Consider the following 22,805-nt stretch of genomic DNA (forward strand, 5'->3'; position numbering starts at 1 on the left):
GTAAATAGATCGTGGGAAATATTCTGAATAGAAGTTGAAAATGAGAATCGGATTGTTTGATGCATATGCATGCCGATTTATTGGACTATTAGTACTTCCTTAATCTTTTTACAGCACATGCTATACAGTATACAGACTATACTTGTTTGCACAGTGTCTGCCCGCCCGGTCAAAACATGAGCACGAGTTTTATTCCAATTTGCAAAGTAATAATTTTAAATAATATAGAACTTTGAACCCACTCCCGTTGGAAGTAGTTTAACTCGTTTTCTACTGTTGTCTATTTTAGATCGTCATCATCAAACAGGTCACTGTCAAACGTATTGAAAAAGTCTTGATGAACGCTTTTCTCGTAAGCGGCGAGGTCCATAAGAAGATTTGAGGATCCGCCGGCTTCCTCCATGTCGGCATACGCACCCGCTCCTTCAGGGAACATCTCATCAACCACCATTGCTGAAGTGTTCGAGCAACCTGTTGAGTTTGTCACAAGAAGTTCCACCGTTACGCAATAGTAATATAAGCGCAACTGTAATCAGTAAATTGAATATTATAGGAAAGGAATATGCGTAAGTTATAAAATGCTCTAAGAAGGGAAAATAAAATCACCTTTCGGTTAGACTCGATAAACATTAACCTCTTATTTTTAACGTACGGTATTATATTATTTAATTTAATACTATATTGTGTAATGGCGCAAAGTAGTTTCTGTTCCTGTTAGAAAACATGCCATTTGGCCACCTAATTAGAAATTAACTAAAATACAATGGTCAATTAGATTAAAAAAAAAAAACTGTTTAGCGTACTTCAACAACATACATAAAAAAATTAATATTTCGTTCAGCATTTCCCAGTAGTTCGTCGTTGCTGAACTCCCAGCCGTAGATATCTCTATCAGTTTAACTTACTAAGGACTCATTTCTTTTAGCATTGATGACTTACCCAATTTACTTAAACAAAATTATATTATGTAGTTTAAGTTATTCGACACTTATATAATGACCTTAGAAAATATCCATTCTTATTCTTGTGCTTCTTAGCCTTATGTATTTATTTCTTTCATTTCATGTTCTTATTAGTCAGGTCAAAACATTTCGAATGTAAGTGCTATTCAAGAGTTTGAGTACTTAACCAAACTCTTTATTACTTATTATCATTATTAACATTACTCTGTTTACTCTGAGCCCTATTTAGTAATCATCATATTAATGAATGTGAAAACATTTTTCTGAATTACCTAAACGAAAGCTAAAGCTAATGTAAAGGCCTGGCAGAATAAGAAAACTATAGTAATCACATAATCACGGTTAAAAACGGAGATCAACTAAATGATAGCTATCAATTGGGTCGTCATGGTCATCAGCTCCTAATATGCAGGGTTATGTGCGAAGACGTTAAAGGAAAGCTCGGGTGAGGAAGCGATAAGCACTTCTGGCACGAAACAAGCTTCAGCACTGCAATACAGATAGTCGAACTCACATAACCACATAAACACATATGTAACTCATTCGTGCAGCTTTTTATTCAAAGAAGCCGAATTCAGAAAGGCATGTCGCCTGCAGCGTATTTAAGCGAGGAGAACCTGAACCGATCAAGGAACAGGGTATCTGGAACACCTAGAAACGCCCACTCTGTTTGACAGATATGCCATTGAGGAGCAAGTAACTTAAAGGTCTAAAAAAGTCTCGAACAATGTCGAATGTAATTAATCGGATCAACGGAAAAACGGTCGGACAGTATTATCACTATATAATAGTAATCAACTAATTGTTTAAAGAAAATTTCAGTTAAGTCGATAGCCTAGTGGCAATATAAGATACTAGCGAAAGTAAAGACGCAGCCTACAAAGTCAGGAAGTAAAAAAAGCGACGAAATATAGTACTTTCAATTGTTAGAGAAAGGCCAACGCACAAGTGAATAATAGATTCGCATGAATAAAAACCTAGACAACGCTCGTATTTTTTGATATAACCATGTGGATTAGGGACTGGTGTCTTTTTGATTAGAAAGCTGGCGATACAAAATACCATTAACAAAGAAATGACAGTTTCGTCTGGATATACATTGTGATGTACAGCAATGTGCCTCCAAGAAAACACTGGAAAGCATCTAGGGATTGTTCAGTGCTTGTCTTTATATCACTTGATGATTTAAATGTAAGACTAGATAAAAGACCAAAAGCTGCATCTACAAACCTGCTGACTAAAGATCACAGAGTAAGGTTAAAACCCCAGTTCGAAGTTACTCACGCCAGCGACTTACATACCTGGTTTTGTATTATCCATTGCGAAGTCTTAGGCTGATGCTGAAATTCAACAATAATTGACAAGTCTTACACTGTAAAACTTTGGTCTAGCTATGCGCTTCACCAGAGCCTGCAGAACGTAAGTTCTGAGGTAAGTCACAGCGACCTCAAACAATAACTGAGTCAGAAAAATCACTCGACAGACCTAGGTTTGTCAGAAAAAAATTCTACAGTTAGAAGTTAATTTCTTCTGGATTTTCAGAGTCGGCGACAGAAAGCAATTACGCTTACAAAAAAAAAATTTTATTTGTTTGTGTAGACACGGACTGCATTTAGTCTTGGCGGTGCGGAATCCATCAGCTGGATAGGACTTTGGTCCGAAAGTCGAATTCTAGTTTTTTGAGAGTGTTAAGTAATTTTAATACAATTCACTTGATGTGAGGTATATTTAGGTTCTCGCATGAGCAAATCAAAGCATTTCTTCAAATTAAAGGGCGGTTTCTCAGTTTGAAATTTTCGCGCCAAGAAGTTCCGACAGTAGCACGTGGTTGAAATATCGAATGTGAATACCAGTTTTTTGTGTACGCAATACCGATAGTCGAACCGCGAATTTAACTTCCAGAGTGATTTTTCTGCTATGGGGGCAACCTTCAGTGGCGTCATTGACTACTAAGAACCGAGATCGGTAATTCCTCCTAAAAGGTAAAAAGTGTTAAAAAGAATCGTTTCGTCCTTGGAACGTAGCTGTGTTTAATGAATTAATTTTTTGAATTCATCAACCGGTTTAGAGCATGCCCGCTGTCGTTTCGGTTGCATGTATACTAGTGAGGCTGCTTTCATTGCTAACTGATGGCTTTCTCTATTTTGCCAAGATATATACACATATACAGAGCGAAACGAGAGTCTTGACAGTCTGATTTGCTTTAGTTTATCGCCAAACACCTAGCAGTAATTCAAGCATCTTCACATCAAAATCTGCATTTTTATTGAACATTTACACATGTGTTCCAAGTAATGTCTTTATGCCTAATCTCTTAAATATGAATAAGAATGTTTTATCAAACCATACCAATGTAAACGCCTTCCTTTAGAGTGTTGGGGATGTCCTGTGTTGCAGAAAGTTTACATTAGATGGCTCGTGTGTATTGGTATTTACTCCAGGATGGGTGATGAAGACGAAGTCTCAGCGCCGGTGTCCGACGACAACAACATACAATCTTTCAAGGAGCTCAAATTGTCCAGTTGGCTTTTGGATCGACTGCATGTAGTTGGTATACAAAAACCTTCGGCGGTACAACGCAACTGTCTTCCGCCAATTTTAGAAGGGAACGATTGCATTGCGTGTGCAAAAACGGGTTCAGGAAAAACACTCGCATTTGCGCTACCCGTCCTTGAAAGGCTCTATCAGGAACCTTATGGAATATTTGCCTTGGTCCTTTCGCCCACCCGAGAGTTAGCCATGCAGATTCTAGATCAGTTCCGTATCCTGGGTAAAAAAGTCAATCTCAAGGATTGTCTTGTTGTAGGTGGAAGTGATATTGTCGACCAGGGCAGAGAGCTTGCACAACGACCGCATGTCGTTGTTGCAACTCCCGGTCGACTGGCGGATCATTTAGAGTTTGCTCTGGACGACATTAAACCTCTATTCTCGAAAATGCAGATGCTAGTGTTGGATGAAGCCGATCAACTACTTAGTGGGAAATATAATGATCAACTGCAGACAATCTTTTCGGCACTACCAAAAAAGCGACAGACACTTCTCTTCTCGGCTACGCTAACGCGGACTATTCAAGAACTTCAGCTGCTCGCTATGACTAATCCATTCTTTTATATGGCACCGTCTTCGGTTGCCACTGTTGATGGTCTTTTACAAAAGATTGTCCTAACGCCTGAGCATGCAAAAGATACATATTTGGTACAGATAATCAAACAATTCCAAGAAAAGGACACAAAAGGATTAGTTATGATATTTGTTGGTACTCGCAAGAAATGCCAAGCCCTTTCCATTGGAATGGATTCGCTCGGTTTTAGAAACGTCTCGTTGCATGCGCAGCGTTCACAACGCGAACGAATTGCAGCGCTAACTACATTCAAATCGAGTGTTACCAAAATTTTAGTTGCAACAGATGTCGCCGCGCGAGGTCTAGACATACCTCAAGTCGAATTAGTCATAAACCACAATGTACCAAATGAACCTAAACTGTACGTTCATCGTGTGGGTCGAACTGCTCGAGCTGGGGCTGGAGGCACATCAATAACGCTGGTCGCACCCCAGGAAATCTTACTTGTGCACGAAATAGAAAAGCACGTTGGAGTCAAAATGTGTAAACATAAGGTAATAATAAATTTAAACTGCAGTATATTCGGTTAAGGAAATTAAGAATTTTTATGCACATAAGGGGCCGAGCCGTTTTTAATAGACCTTGTTTTTATGCTATCACCTGCTTTTTTTGTTATTGGTATTACAGGTTGACGATAATGAGGTCGCGAAGATCATGGCTCAAGTGAATGTGGCGGTTCGTGAAGCCGAAATCCGAATGGACGAAACAGATTTTCAGGAGCGTCAGCTTATCTACAAAAGGAAAAGGCTACTAATAAAGAGCCAAGAGCTCCTTGGAAAGGACAAACCAGATGACAAAAGGCCGACTGTCAAAAACAAACGCAATTCTAAGAAAAAGGACAAGCGAGCATTACATAACGACAGTATCGCAAAGAAAGCCCCAAAGAAGACCAAATCATAAAAGAAGCTGATCATTGGCTAAGATCTTTCGAAAATAGTGGTTTGATCTACTACTCAGGTGGCCATTATATTCTGAAGGCAAATTATTGTCCTCAGGAGAATAAGTGCTGTGTGTAGTATATTATTGATGTAAATAGGCTGTATTATAATATTAGGCATAGAAAAATTATATTAAACATGTTTACATGGATTTCTCTAGCAAAGCTATCGGTTGACTAAATAAGCCGGCCTGACTAGACGAAATAAACGCTTCTGCTACTATGAGTCTGGACAGTGCAATTATTTTGTTCGAAAATGTTTTTATGATATAAAACATTTTGTTTAAAGGACATAAACTCATACATTTTGATGTTTTGCAAACATACGCAGTAGTTTGCCATGATGTATTATTCATTGCATTTTTATGTGGCAGGCGAACAGACAGCATTGAAGGTTCAGGAAGAATTCGACGCAGAACTGGGACCAGGTAGAAAAACCCTGTGGGTTTCCTCATAAGGTTGTGCAGGAGAGCTTTTTTCGACTCTACTACAACTATTTAATGTATTTAACGAATTATAGTACCTCATTATCTGCTTGGAGATACTGTCGCCATTTTAAACGCTGTCACTCTTATTTTCAAATATATTAGTCTGAGCTGGATAAGCCTATTATTATAAGTAATTTCACCTGGGACCAACATGCTGTTTCGGTTTCGACATTCAGTAACTTGAACAGTTTTCGTATTTTCACTTTTCCTTTCGGGGATACAGTTTTGCGTCACCTTCTTAATGAATACACTTATTAAGTACTATTTAAATTTTATAAAACAATTTACAATTTTTTCAAATTTTGATAATTGTCCTGTTAAGCTTCCTTAATGTTTTGACCACCACCGTCGAAAGGAAGCTTCAAATTCACAAGCATTCAAATTCAATTCTTACTGAGAATTATACGCTTATTGGCTGCTCTTCAGCAGAATTATCGGAGAGAACAATCAAAAATTATAACTTTTGATTTCTTCGATGTCACTAACAAAAAGGTAAGAAGTGATGATAAAGAACTTATGCCTTACCCAATATTTTATAATGTCCATTAAAAAGCATGATTATATTTTATAGTTAGATTAGGTTAGATTATGATGATACATGGTTATATGACAGATGAAACATTTTGAGTTTTATGGGCGGTACTGCCGTCGCACATTTTACCAGGCAGCTAGCACGAAATGCAGAGTATCTATGCCCAATGATGGAGTAATGAGTAACGTGTTTGCCCGCTATATTTAAGGGACACGTGGTAATGTGGTTTCGAATTCGAGCGTGGGCACTTCGTTTCGTCGTGGGAGTCAGCGGCCTGATGAAATGCCTAATAGCGGTACCGCACGTAAAACTTGAACCTTTCAGGCTTTTGATAGATGAAATAACCGTCTGAAGCTATTAACCTTGGCTGTGTCTGCAGCTTTTGTGTATGTTACATGTAAAAAGCCCGCGGCCAAATTCAAACTTCTCTTCCTACTTCGCCGGCTGACGAGTAGTTTTCCGGTTTCGAAATGTGGCGGGGCTTATGACGTCAGTGGCTGTACGGTTTCGATCGTTGCGGCGTTGGGCGCGGCGGTGGTGCCGCTTTCTTGTCTGTTGTATGGGTAGGCCTCTTTTGTGTATCTCGTATCCTCCACACGGTCAGAGTGGCAGAGGCTCAAACAGTGCGTCTTTTTGGTGCTGCTGTGTTTCATCTACTGCTAGAATCGACGGATAACGAGCGAATCAGCTATCCATCGAGTGCACCGGCAAGCGGACGCCACTTGAGCTGCGGACACATACCCGTATGGTATGTGGTTTGCTGGCCCGCTGCCTGCTTACTCGGGTGCTTTGCCGGCGGCGTCGTAGTCGTCTGTGCTGTGAGAAAAGGCAGAAACATATACCAGTGCCGGTGACGGCGGCAATACTGATATTGGCAGTAACTTAAACAACAGAAATAGCAATTGCTTGGCTCTGTGGTACTGTGTTTGTTATTAGGAGAAAACAGGGTGTTGATAGTGATACACTTAAAGATTTGAATTGTTTCACCGGGCTATCGTGTGTCGTGCAAGTTTTCTTGTGTTGTTATTATTTTCAAGTGGTAGTAAAGACTCACAAAACTCGTAAGACTCAGCAAGGGAGCTTCGGCCTAGTGCTCCTACCGCCGCCGTTGTTGTTATGTCGTCGAGACAGAGTCCTCGTAAGGGGACGCCCGTACGGCGAACAGGACGCATGTCGACTCCAGTCGATGCATCGACGCCGGGTACGGCGGCCCGCGATGAGGAAACCCCAGAACGGCCATTGAGTCCGACATTGCTGCTTCGTGATGACGAGAAAAAACAGCTTACTGTACTTAACCAACGGTAAGAATAGATCGTTATCGAGCCAACTGTATGGTTCGTTATATTAACGCTTTACGGAAACTAATGCTATGGTAAGAGCATTAGCATTTTGCAAGTATGACAGTTTCTCCGGTAATAACAACCTAATTTAATGAAGCAGTTATTGGCTTCAAGTTCATCCGGCTCCCCACGTTCGTAACGGACATCCGCCGAATATCGGTTGCAAACGAACCCGCGTTCTATAGATAGGATTGCACGCACGCATTTGTTATTGTTACTTTTTCCAAACCTTAGTCGAGAGAAAGCGTTGTCCGCCAAATCTGGTGCTTGCTTAAGCTTGATTTCTTTATTTTCTTTCTTTTTTATTAACTATGGCATTATAGGTCGGCAGTATATGAACTTCTTAAAATTTAGCCGAGATCAAACGCATCATTATTATTAGGGAGGAAGAAGGAAATGAACGGGTTTTGCTGAAGCCGTCAGACAGCATATAATTATACGACCATTGCGTATACATATACAATGACTTGGTTATATCGGAACAATCGTGTAATATCCTCGTTGTTCTTCGGCAGTGTCTGTTTCGTAAGGATTATTAACACTTTATATAGTATAAATTCTACATCGGCTGCAATTGGGGTACACTATGCCCCTTACGTGTCTCTCAATGTATGATACTTTAAAAGCTTCGGACACTGGTAGCCACTGGACGACCACGTTAAGGCTTCGATTCGGTCGAATCTCGGGCGTGTTTGGGTGGAGAGGGATAACGAAAGCGCTATTCGAAGCGCTTACAACATGGGTAAGGGGTGTCATTTTGATTCACCCCTCTGGTTTCCAGCGTGATGGATGAACCGTGCGTCTCTTCGTTAGATAAGCCCCTACACTGGTCTCGAGCTAGTCAACTTGTAGTTTGCATTTCTACTGCCATTGGTTTTTTGAAGATGTCGTCGTCATTTAGTTCGCCAGCCTATACGGCCTCACTCCTACGGGTTAGGGTGCTTGTGCTGTTAGCATACACTACATTATTGCTATTAAGCAGACTTGTACCATTGTACTAAAAGAACCCTTACCCTTCCCATGCAATGTATACTGCGTGCGCACAGTACGGAAAGGGTGAGGCGAATTAAGTGTGCCTCATAATGGTGGTAATGGGGACACATTTGTAAGGAGGGTTTCATTTTCACCAGCAAAGACCTGCGGCCTCGCCTGTTGGTGCTTAATATAACGGCGTTTAGTTTCTCATGGCCAGAAGCAAGTCATGTAACCAATGGTATTGTTGCATGAGAAAATTGTTCTCAAGAGACCACTACGTATACGCAAGAAGCAGTTGTATGTAGCTTCTGGGACCGGTAACCGGCTCACTGACCGCTTCAGAATGTATGGGAAAACAAACTAGCTTAAGTGGTTCGGCATTGCTTGCTAACCTAATCGTATCGAAATAAAACGTTACTACATTGATATGTAATTATATTTGACCATGGCAATACCATGAAGCCACATACGAACAACTTATCCAAAAGTAAGATAAGGTTTCCGGTGTGTGTTTTTAAGCTGGATGAACTACGGTGGTTCAGGAAATAATGGCATACCCCGAGAATTTTTTTTCACCTGTTACTCTTATCTGTTTTATCCCCGCCTGACACCGTTGTGGGGGCGTCCTCACCCCGTAGCTAGGAATTTTGTTTTTTTTGTTAATTTACAATGAACATACGAATAACGAGTAGCTATTACTATTTGGCGGCCTTTATCGCCAATGTCTTTTTTATGCATATGCTTTACCGGTGTGCCCCTTCAGAAATCTACTGTGGGCTGGCGCGTCACCAGTCGTCATTGTCGACCTGTTCTTTTTTGCCTCACCTGTTCGGTCTCGTGTATTGAGAACATGCCTGCTCATGACCAACATGCCCCTTTAATGACTCCCAAAGATATGTTCACTGAACATCTGTAACGCTTGTCCACTCAGCTCCTGTTGTCTTTTTCTGGTCGTCAATGTTCGTTATGATTATAGTAATGCTGCCGGTCGTATCGACTGACCTCGCACTGTATACCTTGTTTGGATAGCTCTTTTATGGAGCTATCGGCCATGGCGGCCATGGTAGCGTTGCGCGAACGAAAGGGTGCTGTCGACTACGTAAACGAATTAAGCCGGCTCACCACTGACTTGCTGTCTGCTTAACTCTGACGCTGACTTGGCGTTCGACTGACAACAATGAGCAGGCCCACGAAAAACCAACCTTTGCTTTACTGGTATTTTGTACTAGAGAGGCAATCAGTTAGCCGCGTCCTGTTCCTACACGGTCGTCTGTGACCCTTAGACACAGCAATGGCGGCATTAGCAGCAGAAATAGCACCGTTACGCACATTGCTTACAGCTCTTTTGTAGTCCTAGTAGCAGATTTGATTCTCTTCGCATTGATGACAGCCATTGCGGTTCGCTACTGTTACTGGCACTGCTTACCACTGACCAATGCTAAGGTCATAGGTACAAGAACAGCTGCAACTAGCAGCATGAAGCTCGTCGCTAGCAGCAACATCAGAATCACTTATTATCGTCATCAGCATCACCAGCGAGGTACTGTTGTTAGTGTCGAGTTGAAGCGCGCGTGCATCTCTTCAAGCCGCAGCACGACGAGTTTGCCAGCGTTGCTTCTATGGCTGAGGCTGATCCTGTAGCCATTGCTAATGTAAGCCGTAGTGTCCTGTGTTGCGGGTCACAGCCGTAGCCGACGCAGCCACGAGAGTCTAGAAAGGAAAGGGGCTGACAAAGCTGATAAAGCTAAGCGACGCCAGTTGTCGTACGCGCCGAGTTTTCGAGCTGTTGTCGTTCTGAGAAAGGAAAATGCGACGCCAGCGGCAGACAAATGAAATAGAACAACACGGCCACATAACAACAGCAAGAAAAGCTTGATGCCGTGCGAGCGTTAGGCGGCGGAGAGAACGAGCTGCGATCGTGATGTCGGGTAGCAGTCACTGGCGTTTCGTAGCACAGCCAGCTACGGCAGCACCACTGCGAGCTACGACATGCAAACAAGAACGCGGATAGCCAGGAATAAAAACAGAATCCTGCGAATACGGTGTTTGTAGCGCTCGTGCCACTGTGGGACGCTGTTAGTTTAAAGAACCGTTTTTTGCTTTTTTTGCGGACTAGCGTCTAAGTCTACCGAAGACCAGCGAACATCATTTTTAGAAGGATGGAGGGGAACAGATAAAACATGGCAAAAGAGATTTAGCGACGAGCGATTACTGCGGAATATAAAACACAGCTCTGCAGTGTGTACATGCATCGATATAACGCCTATATGTACCATATAAACATAAGATGATGTATAAAGGCCAGCAGCATATCTTTCTACTTGCCATACCAACTGAATCCTTTTTTCACTAAACAAAAGAAATAATATTTGCTTACTTGACCAATAGGTTTTGTATTATGATTTTTAAAATCCACAGTCTATTTCGTGAATAAGCCAGATCGGGCACGCAATGCACTTATTTTTTTGTATTATTATGACTAGTTAACGAAATGTAAAAACACACCAGATATTTTATCCGCTGGAGCCCTTTAACGGATGTGCCAGTCTACCGTCGCTCGTACCGTTACCAAAAAAAACAATGTGACCAGAACTTGTTGTCGTTTCATTGATTGCGTTCAGATTATATTACGAAGCGATTATTAAGTAATTGTTTAAACGCTCAACACAGACTTTTCTGTGTTGAGCGTTTAAAGTGTGTGCCGTCACGTAGCGTCATTAGCATGGAACGGCGCCGTTGAGCTACTCAAGAATGCTTCTTCCGAGTACCTATTTGCACTCTCGAACAAGATCAACAGTAACACTACTTGATATATGGATTGTCAGATATAAGGGTGGGCCAGGACTTTGTTATCCTCTTTCATATTGGCAGAAATGTCATCTACTGATAGCTGAAATTGACCGATTGATGATAACGGTTTGTGTGATTTGCGGAAGATCGTTTGTAGCTGAATTAATTAAATGTCTGTTTTTAAATTCTGTCTTATTTTGCTATGTTTTCATTTACTGATAAAGAAGTGTTATGTAGCATTAGGAAGCTCTGCCTTTGTTGCCATGATTTTTTTCAACCTGCTAAGTTTCACACTAAATTCAGATTCAGGATAGATACGACTCTCCTTATTTGTCTTTTACTGGAAGTGGAAATTTGCCTAAATGCGTTATAGGCGTTATATGTACGGTTAAGATTCTGTAACTAACAATACCACCCAAAAATTGCTCGATAAGTTCGAACATGACTTGAAGGACAGGTTTCCCTCCACTTTTCGAATTTATCTTAGCTAAAGATTCTCCACTGCTCACATAGAACCTAGAAACCTTTTGCACTTTTTTGGCTTTTAAGAAAAAATGTGAACTGATGCAGGTACCGGAAGCGCTGTCATTACGGCATGGCGTACTGGTTTTTGAAGGCCCAACTCAAGGTAAAATTGTGTGATGCGAAGAGAATGCTGACAGCAGAGAAATGGCTTCTCACCAATATTTAACGTTTGACAATCAGCAACCAAAAACATAAAAAAAACATTAAAGTCAAACGGATATTGCATGTGCATCAGTCTAATACATATAGCGATGCTGTAATACCAATTCGTACTGCTAATAACGTAACGTAGAGTAGTGATTTTGAAAAGGAGGAATTATAGACCATTAACGTTCTAGGCTGACAATTTTGACAATCTCATTAAGTGAATAAAAAACTCTGTGGTTTTCCCTGTTTCCAGTTTCAACTAAATCAGTTAATACATCCAAAAAAAAGCCGTGACTTATGCCAAATAGAGGCACATTCCTAAAAATGCAGTGCAGTTCTTTTCCAACTAATAACAGTTTCCTCTATCCGTTTCTTGCGAAGCTATATTGTTTGATCGTCGAATATTACTAGACAGGTTGGCATCGATAGTTGTAGCTTGACTATGCCCCGGTTATTCTAGAATTTTGTTTGACCTATACGACGCAGCATTGAATTCCCAAACGTTTGTTTGTTTTTTCAATTTGATGTGGAAAGGAGGCATTGGATGTACAGAATACAATCAGTTATTCTGCGATGAACAGCCATGGGTCATTTTTTGTTTGACTTTGCCAAGTGAAAGGGTGCCAACGTATACAGTAAATGGCCACGAGAATATGTATTTTATGGTAGAAATGAAGAATACTCTTTTAGTGCGGAATCGCTGATCCCAGCAAAGTCATCTCCTACGGAAGTTGGCATTTTGGTTATCCCGACGAGCTTTGGTTGTGAGTAGAAGGCTCTACAAGGCCTTTAGAGAGAAGCGGGAAAGGATGACTGCGTACAGGGATGAAAATGGAGAAAGACCGAATGTACGGGAGGAGTATTTGACAGAACGCACGGCTGCTAGAGAATCAGTTCGTCAAAATAGCTTTGCATCAACATGAACAAGCGACACTGTACCCATGCTGTTTTAATGCGATAGGGATACTACGATTGGATGTGATGTAAAGAGGAACTATATACCCGTTCATATATAAAGCGTCGCTTTTGCCATCGTATTAAACGAACATTTACCCAATTTAAGGGTCACCAACGATGGACGGAGAGTTAGGCCTCTCTGAGCAGTATTTATCTCTGACCGTTTTGATCAACAAGAAATGTATTCCCGTATATAAGATTGCATTTATTATAGGTTTCAAGTGGATAACAGCGTCCGATGTACAGTGGAATTGATCATGGTCGTAACCAATACGTCTAGTTATGGATAAACGTAAAAATCTGCAACAGGTGAAAGCGCAGTCCTGTTTGCCTTTAGTGGGGTGTTCCCCAATTTGCCTAGTTGCATAAATCAGTTAAATTAGCATAGGACTCATATAATTTCAAGAACAGATTATAATTTGTGTTAGGAACAAACTGGAATGAAGGGTGGCAATGGTGGACTTGTTGTTAAACATTAGTTTAAGGATTGCCTACCTTACTGATCATGGCGATATACAAAAAATAACAGATTTAGAAGATTCAGATCTTATTTTTCATCTGGTAATGCGTTATCGTTTACTCATGGAAATTTTATGTTGCCATGTTGTTAAATACCATCATGTTTTAGAAATAAAAATAAACTTACATTGAAAATACAGGTTATCCCAAAAGCGTCGTATGAAATAAAAGTACAAAATGAAAAATCCCATATACAAGAAATACAACCGAACGTAATAAAAATGTTACGAGAGTTTTATCCAGAGGCAACGTCATTACTGTGTGAAGTTTGTGTTTATTGAAGTAAGATTAAATATTCTTGAAAAGTAATCAGTCATTTTTAACGGACTATTCTCGGCACGCATTAATTTTGAAGAAGTCAGCGAAGCCCGATGTTGGTCGGAATGCAGTATATCTGAAAACGGATTGTCTCACTGTCTGGATAAGCGCATCAAACCTAACACGAAGCTCAATACGGAGTTTAGTATTTACTGAACTGATATAACTGAATGGAGTCAGTGGTGCTTTACAGTACGGTTCTACATGTACTTTAATCAAAATATATCGTTATTTTTGTATTCATTAAAACGCAGCGCTTGTTAAATTCTTGGAAAGGTTCCATTTAGAAATCAACTACTTTATCTGTGCTTTTGTCTGACGATTGCAATGAATGAGATTTTACGGCCAAGGTCTTTTGCCACCTATACATTGAAGTTGTCTAATAATGTTCTCCAGTTGATTTGTTTTGTAGGAAAACTAACACTATTTTTTTCCTTTCTCATTTTTTTAAATAGGTTGGCGCGATACATCGAGAGCATGAGCCGTTTGCAAAATGAAAATCAGCGCCTGCAGCACTCAATTCGACGCGTCGAAGAGCAGAAGTTGACAGAAGTGTCTTCGGTGAAGGGCGATTTCCAACGAGAAATTCAAGCTCTAAGAGCGCTCGTTGACGAAGAAGCCAAGCATAAGGTTACCGCGCAAGCAGAAGCGGACAATGCTACAAAACAACGGGATCGATTCGCTAACCTGTAAGTATTCCGCCTAGAACGAACAGCAGAATTGGATTTCTCTCTCGACGGGATTCACGTGTGTGTAACTATATAGTTAGTTTTATTTTTAAGGCTTCTACCCTGCAAAGTATCGCTAAGTTTTTAAAAACACTTGCTAATGCTAATCCTTGAAAATCATATTTTGCCTGAAACTGGTCACATCAGAAGATATCGATATCATGTTTGCTCGGCTTGTGTGCATTCATCTAGCGTGCCGATGTGCCCTCATCATCAATAACTGAGAAAAACTGATCAGTTGATATTTGAAGTGTATCGATGAATAAAATGGATCTATTCGGAGAATATTGGATGTGTTGTTTGATTCTTAAAGACTTAATGAGACCGTGCTGCTGCCCTGAAGCCTGTAATGTAGAATTTGTGGTTTTGAGTTGCGCAGCTGTTATCAAATGTCTTAGCCGTGTTATCTTATCACTATAAAAAAACGCATTACGTGAACTCTACATGTTTTCGCCTGTAGATTAACGATACTCCATACCTAGCTCGAAATACTTGACAGGAATAACATGCAGTGACCTTACCGATAGTTGTTTCGAAATGAAAAATGTTCTGTCTACCTATTAAAGCATCCTGTTTATCCAACGTATGCTATAAAAGTGTGAGCAAAAAAATTCCAGATACGCTACCACTCGCAAGGCAGAGAGAACACCGTATCGATTTCCATCGAACCCTCTCCCAGTTTCCACTTAAATAACATTACGCTAACTATATATATATATTATTGATATATATATATATATATATTAGTTTGTACTTTTGTAGCTATTATGCCACCTAATAAAGTAAATATGTCACGATAGGCGATGTAAGCTCTGGGACTGGCCGTTTCAGGGTGGAGCCCAAGGCTAGTCAGGCGGTGCAATTTTATTTGGATAAATAAAGTATATATGTATATATCTTACTTTTCCAAATAAAACTGCTACTGAGGAAGTGGCCAGTTAGCTACAAATTCACTCATAGGCCTAATATCTGGGACCTGAACTCGGAAACTGAGTTCAGACCGCAACAATAAAATATTAAATTGTATGACAGGAATGTGTATATGTCGACGACAATTTGTTCTGACATTGTTGGTTAGGTTGATTCGAGATAGTTGTGGCTGCATTTTATTGCGAAGAGCTGTGTTATATTTAGTATTGTATTTGACGGGCATATCTTTCTCTCTTTGAATAAAAATTTTCAAAGCACCCTTCAAGCGTGTTGTGAGTCAATGGGTTCTACATAAAACAGGCTCAATTAAGGATATATGGGTTGGCATAGGCTCAGGGCGAGCTAGTAGACACGTTCTGTTTTATGCTGGATGCTTATTTTTTTAATGTTAGGGACGCGAGACTAGCCATCTAATGCAGTGCCATCTTGCAAAACTTGAAACAACAAGTTGCACTGCTAAAGCTGTATTATTATAGCATACCGCTCAAACTCAAGTTAAACATCTTTGTCTGATTATGTTTCTCTGCGGGACTTAATAGCTGATATTAATTAATCGTTTTTTAGTTATTATACGGTCGTAGTAACCACTTTTTGACTAATGTACATTTTGTCTGTTCACTTAAATAGTAACATCACGCTTCAAGCAGACTTTGATCGAGCTTCTCGTCGCATCAATGATTTGGAAACAGAAAATGCCGACCTCAAGGCCCGCCTAGACAACAGCAATATACAACTGACGCAACGCAACAAAGAAAACGCACATTTGAAAAAACAGCTTGAAGACGCCGAGCGTGCACTTAAAGCAGCCACTGTTGATGCGGCAACCCTAAAGAACAAGCTCGAAAGCTGTAAGTCATGTAGCCGTCCATTTGAACCGAATAGATTTGCTTATTTTAGTTTCAGCTTTTTTCCTCATAAAACAAGTCGAAGATGATATATTTGATGGTGTACTACGCTATCCCCATACATGCGTTCAGCACCGTTTCCTTTTCGATAACTTACGTTCGTTACAGTAACTAAGTTTAAGCATGGTTTCAATTGAAACTGAAAGTAAGCATTTTACTTTTGATGAAGTTGAAATTTCGTGTGTGAAACTAACTATGAAAAATTATAAATCCGAAGTGTTAGATCGGTGCTCTTTATCGGGTACGTTACTGAAAAAATCGTTGCTAGACCTGTACCTTCTTTGTAGATATTTTGCAAGGTTCCAAATAAGCTTTTCTAGACTCCAATCTTTTTTCGTTTACTTTGGCATTATCTTCTTATGGAATTGTGATCTATAGCAAATTGTCAGTTCAGTGTCAAGCCGCTGCCTTGTAAATTAAAATAGTTAGATAAACTTTGGCGTGTATTTGATATCATCACGCGTTTTGTAGAATTTTAACTATGGTGAGAATTGCATTTGATAATTTAACTTGTTATTGTTAATATTAATAATCTTGCAATATATTAATAGTCAGAAAGGCAGAGGGGGTTCTCAGAGCCTTGCACTAATCTTTATATGTTTATCGATTTGATTTTGTTAAATTTTAAATCAACATCTTTAAGTAACTCAGTAGTAGAAAGCATACTGAGTCATTGTCCGTCTATTCCAGAAGCTATACAGTTTTGTTGAAATGTTTGTAATGATTTTCTGCCTAGTTCATGACGTAATATAATTTCCGCTCTTATTGCCAGTTTTTCATTCATTGCCTAGCCACGTCTTATCTCATACGGAGGTATATTCTCAACGTTCGTGGGTCGTTTTTGTTAGCCTGGGAGGTTCTTAGGGAGAAGGCAATATTTTCGGTATTCTTTACGTGACTGCGTTGACTTGCACGATGCTCTTTTGCTTTACGAATGAGGCGATTGCGTTGTAGAGCAGGTGTTTTGTGGTTTGTTTGGCACATTTTTTTCCATTTAGTCTTCCGCTATGGTTTATTTTTCAGTGATAACGGACCACTGCTTAAAGAGTGGAGAAGATGAGATAATTTCAAGGGAGGGGGGGGGGGGATTCACACTGTTTAATGGATTTTACTTTGGCGTGTGGCATATAATTTTCACCGAAAATTTTCGGCTTTGATTATTGAGTGGGTGTATTCGCAAGCTAAGGCGTGGAAAAGATAATTTGGCGTTTACAGAAGTAAAAACGAGAAACTAAATTAAACCGAGTTTATTGCAATACACTTTGAGCTTGCTTGTGAAGTCAACTATTGGAGCAAAAATTATGGCGTGGCTAGAAAGGGCATACGGTAAGGTGGAGCATTACTGAGATATTCTTAACAAGATGACCTGAGTCAGTTACTTTCCTAACGGTAGAATTGAGCTGATGAAGATAAGAGTAGTAATGGGCAAAGGTTGTTTCTCAGTTAGATGTACAAGGGGGCAGGATATAAATAGGTGTGGTAGCTACATAATGAAAATGGTATTTCGGTAAAAGGCATACGCCGCTAATAGTGACAAGCGTTCCATAACACTTTATCGTGACTAAAAAAAATAATGAAAATAGAGAACACTAAAGAGAAAGATTCCTTCTTACTAATCATGGGATTCCACTCGCTTAAAAACATGATGTTGTAAATATGCGAAAAACTTTGCTCACGAAATCGAGTTTTCTCACCTATTTCCAAAATAAGACACAAAAATATAAAAAGCGTGCCTTTTTCTCGATTCCCAGTAAAAGATGAAAACAAATTTATGCGCGAGACTCACGAGAAAGAGCTACGGCAGGCACACGTGGTCACAGAAGAACAAATTACTGAAATTGATGGACGTGCGCAGGCTCGCGCAGATCTCCTTCTCGAGGAAAAGATCGACGAGTTCCGTCAAGTGTACGAGATCGAGAAATCGCAGCTCCGACAACACTTCGATGAAGAGCTTAAGCAGCGACTCGCTGGCTACGTACCTGCCGGTGAACACGCTCAAATGGAGAGTCGACTCGAGACAATTACAGTACAACTGGAAACAGCCAAGAGCGATTTAGAGGAAAAGCGTCGTTTACTGGACCAAGAACGAGCTTGGATTGCACAGCAACTAAGGCTTAAGGATGAACACATCGCCGACGCAAATGCCAGATATCGAGAACTGAAGAAAGAGTTCGACGATCTTATAGACATTAAGGACGGCCTTCAAAAAGAGCTTGATACTTACAGGTAAACCGAAAATAATCAAACGATGGTAATCCTCATCTCTAACTAATGAATCAGTAGAAAACGCTTCATATGAAAAACGTCAGGCATCTCTCTTCCTACCTAATCTTACGCTAGTCAGCTATCATATATCTTGCTCTAGCGGCTTTTAGGGCACCCAAGGTTAAGGTAGCTATGACATCAGAGTCAGAAACATATCCTACTATAATACCAATAATTAGATCTCATCATAGTATATATAGTATAACGCAAATGTTCAACTCAATGTAGGACACTGTTGGAACAAGAGGAGACTCGTTTGAACATATCGGACGCCCATTCATCTGGCATTTCGTCTCGTTCGCCATCGTCAATTTTGACTTCGAGCTCCCGCAAAAGGAAACGTTTGTCTCAGGCTATGGAATCATCGACGGAAGGTCAGGAGGAAATTCAATGCGTGTATCAAAACCTTGGTCCATTGAAAGTAGCCGAACACGACGTAAGGCGTGGGCAGTTCGTTACTCTAGAAAATACTTCCGAAGAGGATATTTCACTAGGTGGGTGGAGGATTGTTCACCGTAGTGGAGACCTTGAGGTAAGGACAAATTTGTTTACATTAACTTCGTAGTACATGCAGACTTAGATTGCAGACTTAGACAAGCAGAAACCTGCTAAAATTTCCACAAAGTGATGCTCATGAACGGTATTACTATAGTATCTAAAATGCAATAGTATTTTTTTTTGAGACTAAACATTTATAATGATTACCAAATTTTAAAAGATCCAATTTATACGCATAGAAATGGCTCAGTCACCGATCCGAACGCTACATGAGGGTCATTTGTGGCAATCCGAAGTGGGTATGTGTATTTATGTGCCAATATAGATGCAGTTCAACCTTAAGCTTTACAGAAACCATCTACCATTTTTCTCGTGACAAATGCATAATTCATTCTTATAATTCAATGTGTTCCTCTGTGTCTCATGTATGCGCCACTTTTCATTTTACTAGGCCAGCCACAAATTCCCGCCGCGTACTCGTATTAAGGCCAACAGCAAAATGACATTATGGTCTTCGGATTCAGGTGCAGCCCATAATCCTCCTACCGATATTGTCTTGAAGAATATCAGTTTTCCGACACACGACAATCAGACCGGCGAACTGGAAATCACCACAGCTCTGTATAATCAAGAGGAGAAAGAAATCGCTAAGCGTATTAGCAAAAGCCAGCGTTCATCGAAGACTACAGTGCGTACATTTATTCCTGGAGCACGATCGACGCCCCAGCGAGTCAGCTTTGCTCCGGGAGAAATTTTCCACGTTGGCGGAGAGGACGGGGCCAACTTAGATGATTCGCGGTGCGCCATCATGTAATGCACTCGGTCCCAGATTGTTGCGGATGATTACAGTTTGTGCCGAAAATAACCGCACACATTGCCTACTAAATAGTCTTAGGGACCAGATTTGCATAGCAGCATTACAGGCTAACGGTTGTCTGTGGAGCGCGTTCAGGGACTTGACGATGCTGTCAGTCAGATTTTTAACACACAACGTGCGCGCTCCACCAGTAGAATATGGGTTCTAATCAATAGTTAGATGGCGTAAATATCACTGAAATCTTTGCTTCAAGATCGGTGGCTGGAGAGGTTTCAAAGAGAGACAAACTGAGAACATACAGAGAAAAAAAGAAGCAGAGACGCTATACTATCTGGTCTTGTTGTAGATCTGCTATAGTTGAAATACAGACAAGGAAGATAGTTAAGGCAAGAGACAAAATGAATGAGCATAAAGAATGAAAGCATTTCGAGGGGACCCCGTCACAAAAACGTCGAACTAAAATAGTCTGCATGCGATGCGTTTTGATCTGGGTTATTAGGGATCACCGAAAGTATCGGATGGGTCATGAGTATTGGATACTGTATCTAGGCTTTCGAAACGCATCCCATGGTAGTGTTTTCAATAAAATTGTACCACGAACCAGAAGTGAAAGTTAACAAGTCAAATAGAAATCGTTTCACGCAGTAGATCAACTTATCAACTTTCTATAGAAGAACGCTTTCTACTCTAAGCAGCTATAAGCATGCGAATTTGACGGCGTGTAAAGAACGGCAACAAGAACACAACAGAAAACAAATCATCATAAAAACATAATAGCGAGTGAAACGGCACTTAACGAGAAGAATAATGGTGCTAATTGTCATAGCATATTGCTATACCTGTGTATCTGTCAAAAAGGAACTAGATAATAAAACGTGGTCGTCGGAATAGTTCGCTTTTTTGGGTCGACGAAAGGAAGAACGCGTGGACCCTTTTATCGGCGCCATGGACTCATTGATTTTGAGGTGATGCTGAAACTATTAAATATGAAAATATCTGCAACTCCGTTGAATGTTGGGAATGAATGCAAGCGGTTACATTAGCGTATCACGTGCCTACCATATTTATCATCTTCATTTTTAGCTCTTCGCGCACCAAAACATGAGCGGGTAATGAGGTTTCGCGCGCTGATAAAAGCGGTAAAAACAGCGATAAAAACAATTTAAAGAAAAGACCAAGTAGATTCGGGCGGATATAGATAGAAGAATTCTGTCGTCGCACAAGACCAAACTGAGATCCATGTTAATTTTCATGGTTATTATCATTATTAGTGCTATGATACAATTGCATACGTACCCGATCGATAAATTAGCGCTTTGGAACGAAATAAAGGCTTTATAGTTACAGGGCGCGTCATGTTAGTACACGGAACATGTTGAAATATATTAAAAAGAATAAGGCAACTAAACCATGCTGCGGGGAGAGAACAACCGAACACATATTTTTGAGAAGCTTGTTATGGTAATATTTATGAGAACACGCATGAAGCGACTGAAGATGCCTAAGAAGAAAAAATGAACTGAAAACAGCAACTGAAGCTCAGTTGCTTATACAATAACACAGTAAAGGATAGCAAAGACGAGAAAAACAGATACATATCAGTCACTAATAAAAAAAAATGTATACACAGTTATATGTAATAAAGAAGAACTTCTTAACTAAAATGAATAATCGTTAACAAAATATGTTACACATCCCGGTTGAATGGGACAAAAACTAAATGGAGATATATTTTGCTAAATTTTCATGAAGCTATAGCCGCTTGTTCTATCTGTGGCGCAAGAGGTACAATTGCGTACGATATTGATTTCCTTTTTTTTCTGTGTAGACTGCCTTCGGAGTAGTTGTATGCTGAAGGTGGATGTCGTCATTGACTATGTGTGTTCCAACCAGTAAACAAGAAAGTAAAGTTCCTTTAAATAATTCCCACCCGATTCTATTATCACTGACCCATCACTATCATTATCAGAGCTGATACTATATACATATACACGCAGAAACAAGAACAACAAACTGCCTTATTATTACTGGTCTTATCATCAAATAATTGTAGTATTATGACTATAATCACTATTATTGTTGTTTTTCTATTTTTCCATGATAATAATCAAAGTGCCTTGTCATCTTAGTAGCTATACTGCTAGTATGCGAGTAGATAGTGAAATGAGAACGATACGACGTAATGAGAAGCTAATGCGGCTATATGAAGAACGCAAGCGGATGAAACAAATGTAGAAATCATTAAACAGAAACGAAAATGTTGAGTCGTTGTATTGAAAATTTCACGGCAACTTACATGTAGAAACTATTGTACGATTGCAGCGAAATCATAATCGTAAAATCAATCCTATTCACAGATCTATAATAACAATATTAATAATAATAAACTCTATACGCATGTGCATAGGTATGCATTAAAATGCGTGTTTTCACTACAAAAAGGTCGCTGCGATCGTTTATTATATAGCTGTATATAATTTGATTTTTATTTGCGAATTGTTGTTGTTTGCATGATATTTCCGTGAAAATAACAAGTAAATACGCGATAAATATGGGTGTGCGTATTGGTCTTCGGACAATCCGAAAGGCGGATACTCTAATAACTTCTCATTTTTCAATTTTGAAATCCACGTTGCCATAAAACTCTCTGTATTTAGAACTATGAATATATAAGTAATGCATATATATATATATATATATATATATATATATATATATATATATAACCCGGTAAAAAGTCGTATGTCAAGGCTTCAACTTCGATCACTTTTTTTTTATATGGTCATGTCACTTTATCAGATATGTATGCGTTCTGTTCATTTTTCGATTGGACTCTGCAAATTATTCTGAGCAAGACTATTTTGCTCCGAGCAAACAAATACTTTAGCAATTATTTGTCAGTAGATTATTACTCAACTAGTTTACACAATTTCACCCAATTCGACAACTAGCATGGTAATCACTGAATTTTCAGCGTACTTTAACCAGTCTACGTATGATCGGTAATATCCTCGCTTCAGTAAGCATTCTTATTACTTTGTGATCCAGCAG

At 39.7% G+C, this 22,805-nt stretch overlaps 3 protein-coding genes across 4 annotated transcripts; 2 read left to right on the forward strand and 1 right to left on the reverse strand.

The window, feature by feature from the left end:
- Positions 1–52: 52 nt before the first annotated feature.
- Positions 53–2,514, reverse strand: LOC147757220 (COP9 signalosome complex subunit 9). The gene is made up of 2 exons (XM_086978538.1): positions 2,264–2,514; positions 53–471 (listed from the first exon to the last, which is right to left on the reverse strand). The coding sequence occupies exons 1-2, from the start codon at positions 2,280–2,282 to the stop codon at positions 281–283; spliced, it is 210 nt and encodes a 69-aa protein (XP_086834664.1). The 5' UTR covers positions 2,283–2,514; the 3' UTR covers positions 53–280.
- Positions 2,515–2,614: 100 nt separating this feature from the next.
- Positions 2,615–5,246, forward strand: Dbp45A (putative ATP-dependent RNA helicase Dbp45A). Of its 2 annotated transcripts, none has more exons than XM_086978525.1 (3): positions 2,615–2,944; positions 3,334–4,577; positions 4,711–5,246. In XM_086978525.1, exons 2-3 carry the CDS (start codon positions 3,405–3,407, stop codon positions 4,981–4,983), a joined length of 1,446 nt encoding a protein of 481 aa, XP_086834651.1. In that variant the 5' UTR covers positions 2,615–2,944; positions 3,334–3,404; the 3' UTR covers positions 4,984–5,246. The 2 variants fall into 2 exon arrangements, with proteins under 2 accessions (XP_086834651.1, XP_022650001.1); XM_022794266.2 differs by having other exon boundaries at positions 3,404–4,577.
- A 1,291-nt stretch (positions 5,247–6,537) lies between these two features.
- On the forward strand, positions 6,538–22,174 carry LOC111245650 (lamin-B1.S-like). Its single transcript, XM_022794265.2, has 6 exons — positions 6,538–7,341; positions 14,067–14,300; positions 15,897–16,117; positions 17,926–18,400; positions 18,668–18,971; positions 19,389–22,174. Exons 1-6 carry the CDS (start codon positions 7,157–7,159, stop codon positions 19,749–19,751), a joined length of 1,782 nt encoding a protein of 593 aa, XP_022650000.1. The 5' UTR covers positions 6,538–7,156; the 3' UTR covers positions 19,752–22,174.
- The last annotated feature ends 631 nt before the right edge of the window (positions 22,175–22,805 follow it).

This window comes from Varroa destructor, unplaced genomic scaffold, assembly GCF_002443255.2.
Source record: "Varroa destructor unplaced genomic scaffold, Vdes_3.0 BEIS01000002.1, whole genome shotgun sequence".
NCBI lineage: Eukaryota > Metazoa > Arthropoda > Arachnida > Mesostigmata > Varroidae > Varroa > Varroa destructor.